Raw genomic sequence first — 5,032 nt, 5'->3', positions numbered from 1 at the left:
ATCAGTTTCACGATTGAATTAGCAGCAGGAGAGGGAGGGAGAGAGATAAGGCAGTCGCTCCATATATCGGTTGTTAAGCTTAACATGGGAATGTTTTACAAACATTCAGAGATGAACTTACACACTTGCTTTACTTCTCTCTGGGATAACTTCCTCGGAGATGAAATGCTGGGAGGCTACAAATACACACAGCTGCTCTATCACGTGGTACATACTGCTCGGTTATAAGCAGAGTTACGCTGTGTCGCAAGTTTTGTGAGGTGCTTTTTTTGACATTTAATGGATCGATTACATTTCTTATTTCTCACCGATATCTGATCCAGTAATTTAGGTCCGTATCGGACCGATACCTATACGTAATATCGGATCGGTCCATCTCTACTTTGTACTACAATGTATAGTATATAAAAAGGTCTCAGAACATTTTCCAGTAAAAAGATTTGAAACTGAGATTTATGAAGTGAAAGAAGAAATGCAGAAAAGGAAATGGAAGACTATGATTGGGGGCTAGTTATAAATTAATCATAACAGCCCTTTGTTTTCTTGTGCTTACAGCAGCTACTTTACCTCCATAGTGGTTACCCAGAAATCCTCACTGATAACCAACACTTGTCTCATTTCACCCTGGGCGTTCAGTTAATAATAAATGTGATTTGAGGCAAGATGTTCAAGCCTCTTACTCTCCTCCTGTTATTTCTTTTTCTCATTTCATTTTCATTCTGCTCTCCCTCAATTCGCTCTCTGACTGCTGGGACTTAACAGTACATCTGTACAGATACACAGTCATCAGCTCTTCTGTAAAGAAGGGATTTCTGCAGCACTGATGTGGATGGTGGGTTTGTGTAGGCCACAGAGGGGTAATTAATGTTGGGGGAAATTTGCATTACTTGTCACTGAATGTAATGTCCTGAGAAAAATGCATACTTTAATTTCAGGGACTGTTTAGCAAATGCCACAGACAAATGTGGCATTTACAACATAGCAAACCACAGGACATGAAGCGTTAAATTAGGATGCTTGACTGAGAGTCATCTCTTTGAGGTTTTATAGGTCCAAGTGTATGAAAATTCTCCAACTAACTAAATTCAGTGATTTAATACTCAAAGAAGTCATAATCATACACTTGTGTACCTTTGGAAAGTAACCTGATACTATTAAGACCTAAAAAAAAAAACAAAAACATGCTTTTTTGCCTACCTATGGATAGAAAATCATGTAGCAGCTGGTGTCTTGTGGCAAACTGAAGAACACTGAAAGTATTGAGACTTGAGTGCAGTTATCTTTTTTCATGTGTGCTCTTTTTTTCTTTTTAAGAATTTCCGTTTTTTAAACTCTTCTGTAATTGACAAATCCAAGTTTTATTATTCAGTACAACAAATGAGAGCTCAGCCAGTATAAATGCAGACCAATAAATCACCCTCATTGCTGGGGACATAAGCATCAAATAAAACCCCCTTCGTACAATTTTGTTTCAATATTCTTTGAAATGATTCTGTTTGCAAACGTTTCTATTAGTAGAAAATTACACTGTTCAAATAATAATCCATTTTTCTGTTGCTTTGAATCAGTTTGCTCAATTTCCTCTGATGAAAGCGGGAGAGAAGATTTATTACGTATGTCTTTTTGAATACAGCAAAATCAGAAGTTTTCAAACTCTCCACATGGGGAATTTCGCACATAACGATATTGAAATTGTCTGGGTGATATTGATCCAGACACACAGACAATTTACTGCTTGTCTCACTGACAGTGCAGTAAAAGAGGGGCATCAGCAGCTCGCAGACAAAGCTGTAGTTTTGTCTAAAGTGGATTCATTTCAATCCAAATTAAGCTTCACAAAGCTAACAGGCTAACAGACAATTGTATATATGGCTGTGTGCAAGCTTGATACTGTGTTAAAGTGAGGGACAGTGTAAGTTTGCATATATTTTGGCCATTTGATCAGATTTACAGGCCTGTGGAACTTGAACTGTAACTTTGAGTGATTCGCTTTTCTTGCATTCCTTTCCACAAGGGTGCAGCCCCATCTGAAGAAGTGCTTTGAAGGCATTGCTAGTGTGTTGTTCACTGATGTGCTGGATATCACCCACATGAAGAGCAGTGAGGGTGAAATGGTGCAGCTCCTGGATGTCATTTCCACCTCCAAAGCCAGGGGACAGGTGGAGAAATGGCTTTTAGAACTGGAGAGTGGCATGACTGCCTCCCTGCATAAGGTGTTGTGTGGATTTTTATTGAACTATTTTTAAAGATTAATTCATTTATAGCATAGAGAAACGTTTGAAAACAACACATTTCATACCTCAGATGCTGTTTTTAGATTGCTTTATAAAAGTAGTAGGATTGAGAATTTGCTCTTATGTGTTATTTCTGTTTCCAGCCACAGTTGACCGCGTATGTTCCAGGTTGCACCAAAGCCTAAGGGTGCAGCCAAACCATCATGATACACAGTTGTTTGAGTGATTTGCTGCTATTGTGGTCAATTGCAGGTAATAGGGGAGGCTATCGAGGCATACCCCAATGAGCTGAGGATAAACTGGGTGCGTGCTTGGCCAGGCCAGACTGTATTGTGTGTTTCACAAGTCTACTGGACGAAGCATATCCACAAAGCTATCAAAACAGGACAGAAGGTAATCAGCTCAATATATATCTATTTTTATATATATATGTCATATACAGTATATCCTGAATATGGGCTAAAAAGTTGATTGTTAACAATATCACCAGATTGCTGTTGTAACCAGCTGCTGGATGGAGACATCTCACAGAATAAATATTTTTTTTAATATCCGTCAGAAATTCTTTAAAATTTATTTCACAGGATTAAGGACATAGCCAGCCAATTAGAGCACTAAGAAAAATGCAATCTCTTGATTGTGGACTTTTTTTTTTTTTATTAGTAATTTCAAAGATTGAAGTTGATGCTGTTATCTTTCTGTCGTGATGAACTTTGTCTTCCTCTTCTTTCTGTTTAATGACGTTTCTCCCTTAGGCTCTTGATGCTTACCTGGAGCAAAACAACAAACAGATTGATGACATTGTGGGTCTTGTGCGTGGAAAACTGTCCAAGCAGAACCGGGTCACCCTCGGAGCCCTTGTTGTGCTGGATGTCCACGCCAGGGATGTGTTAGCCACACTGGTGCAAAAGGGGATAAGTGATGAGAACGACTTTGAGTGGCTTAGCCAACTGCGCTATTACTGGGTGGTATGTGAAAGGAGTGATTGGGGATACTGGGCATTCATGGCAACTCATAATACCATTGCAGTCATTTACTTCAGACTCTGCATCACACGCTTTGCAGGAAAACCATCTCCAAACCAAGATGATCAATGCTGGTTTGCCATATGGCTACGAATACCTGGGCAACACTCCACGTCTGGTCATTACACCACTCACAGACCGCTGCTACCGGTAAAGCTACTGCAGTAACATACTCAACAGTTAACTACACTGTTAGTTAGTCTCCTGTCTTATTACTTTTAACACAAAGATACATTTTTTAGACTTTTCCTATCATCTTAAGGTGATATAATGTTACAGGTATAACAAGAACCAAACAAGGCTTTCACTTTCACTTTCAGTTTTTGTTACCCTTCAGCTATGCAGAGAAGGGTGAGGGAAATTCAGTGTAGAGGCTACATAGTGTAAACATTTGCATCTGGCAAGCCAAGAGCGCGTTGTCTGTCTAGGATACGCTACACATAGCTCAATGCTTACTAGTAAAAGAAAAAGTACTTTAAACAGGAAAGGGTCCAAGAGGACCAAGAAGTTGCTGCAGTTTAATTTTTTTGTAGTGAAGTTTCTTGCAAATTATTACAGCCTTATTCTCCCTGACAGGAAGAACGTTAAAGAGTATTTGACATTAATGTTAAAGGTTCTGTGCTGTAAGTCCACAGGTGAAGCAAAGTTTTTCAGAAAGCTTGTTGCTGTCGTCTGTGGCAGTGTCCAAAACAGTTGGAACAAGAGTTCATATTGTTGCAGTAATGTTAAAATACTATAAAAGCTGTGCACACTCCTTCAAAACATAAATGGTGATCAATCAATGATTTTGGAAAATAAATATACATACACATATAGAAAGTGTGATGTACCTCACTGAAACTTTAATCTCTAGATTTCAGATTAAAAAGCTTGTAAGCCATCAAACATTCAAAGTTATATTTTCATTTACCTGAGAACAATAAATTCATTTTACTTATTGGTCATTTTTCCTTTTTCAGCACGCTGTTTGGAGCACTCCACCTTCATCTGGGAGGAGCTCCTGAAGGTCCAGCTGGCACAGGAAAAACAGAGACAACCAAAGACTTGGCCAAAGCTGTGGCCAAGCAATGTGTGGTCTTCAACTGCTCTGATGGTCTGGACTACATTGCTTTGGGCAAATTCTTCAAAGTGAGTAAATTGTGTTAATGTGAGTCAGTCCCAGCAGACATAGGCTACAGAGTTTTAGACGTAAGTGAAACGTGGCACTCGAAAAGATGTTTTACTTCACATAGCTCATCAAAGGAACATATTCATACATGCTGTTTCCGTCTTCTTTGGATGGAAGTGCGGCAGAACACACACATCTACCTTGGAATGTCCCACTGGTGTAACTATTAGCACTTCAAAGATGTAGATAATAGAAGAAGACACAGGGGTAAGGTTTCATTCTTACAGTGTTTCCCCTTCCCCACATGGCACACAGCCCTTTAAATGTCAGCCTCTTCACAGCCTGTTCTGAAAAATAAAATGTGGCACAGTGGTGCATTTGTTTGTGGTATACAAATATATGAAGACTGCGCCCGCCATAATTTTCTGATGTAAATATTGTGAATATTTATCCTTATAACAATAGCACCACACTAATAGGCCAGCAAGGCCGCCTCAGTGACCCACAGCGCCTCTGCGGCGGATCAGTGTCATGTAATTAGAAATGATCAGAATAATATAACTCCTTACACACATTTTTTTTCCACTCTGATCCAAAAAATAGTTTGGATAAGTAGTAATGCTTATTTATTTAATTGTGTGTGTGTGTGCGTGTGTGCGTGTGTG

The 5,032-nt window shown here is 39.2% G+C and overlaps 1 protein-coding gene across 4 annotated transcripts in view; it reads left to right on the top strand.

The window, feature by feature from the left end:
• dnah7 (dynein, axonemal, heavy chain 7) overlaps positions 1-5,032 on the top strand; it is a 73,282-nt gene that overhangs the window by 18,735 nt on the left and 49,515 nt on the right. For all 4 annotated transcript variants that reach the window (XM_005736900.2, XM_013911779.1, XM_013911778.1 and 1 more), the window contains exons 21-25: positions 2,015-2,213; positions 2,487-2,627; positions 2,990-3,202; positions 3,300-3,409; positions 4,219-4,387. In XM_005736900.2, coding sequence (XP_005736957.2) covers positions 2,015-2,213; positions 2,487-2,627; positions 2,990-3,202; positions 3,300-3,409; positions 4,219-4,387 — 832 coding nt within the window. The remainder of the gene's footprint in view (positions 1-2,014; positions 2,214-2,486; positions 2,628-2,989; positions 3,203-3,299; positions 3,410-4,218; positions 4,388-5,032) is intronic.

The sequence above is a fragment of the Pundamilia nyererei genome, unplaced genomic scaffold, assembly GCF_000239375.1.
Source record: "Pundamilia nyererei isolate P.nyererei 1_Seehausen unplaced genomic scaffold, PunNye1.0 scaffold00071, whole genome shotgun sequence".
In the NCBI taxonomy this organism is placed as follows: domain Eukaryota; kingdom Metazoa; phylum Chordata; class Actinopteri; order Cichliformes; family Cichlidae; genus Pundamilia; species Pundamilia nyererei.
The sequence above is the reverse complement of the archived record's forward strand: the minus strand, read 5'-3'. Positions and strand labels throughout refer to the sequence as shown.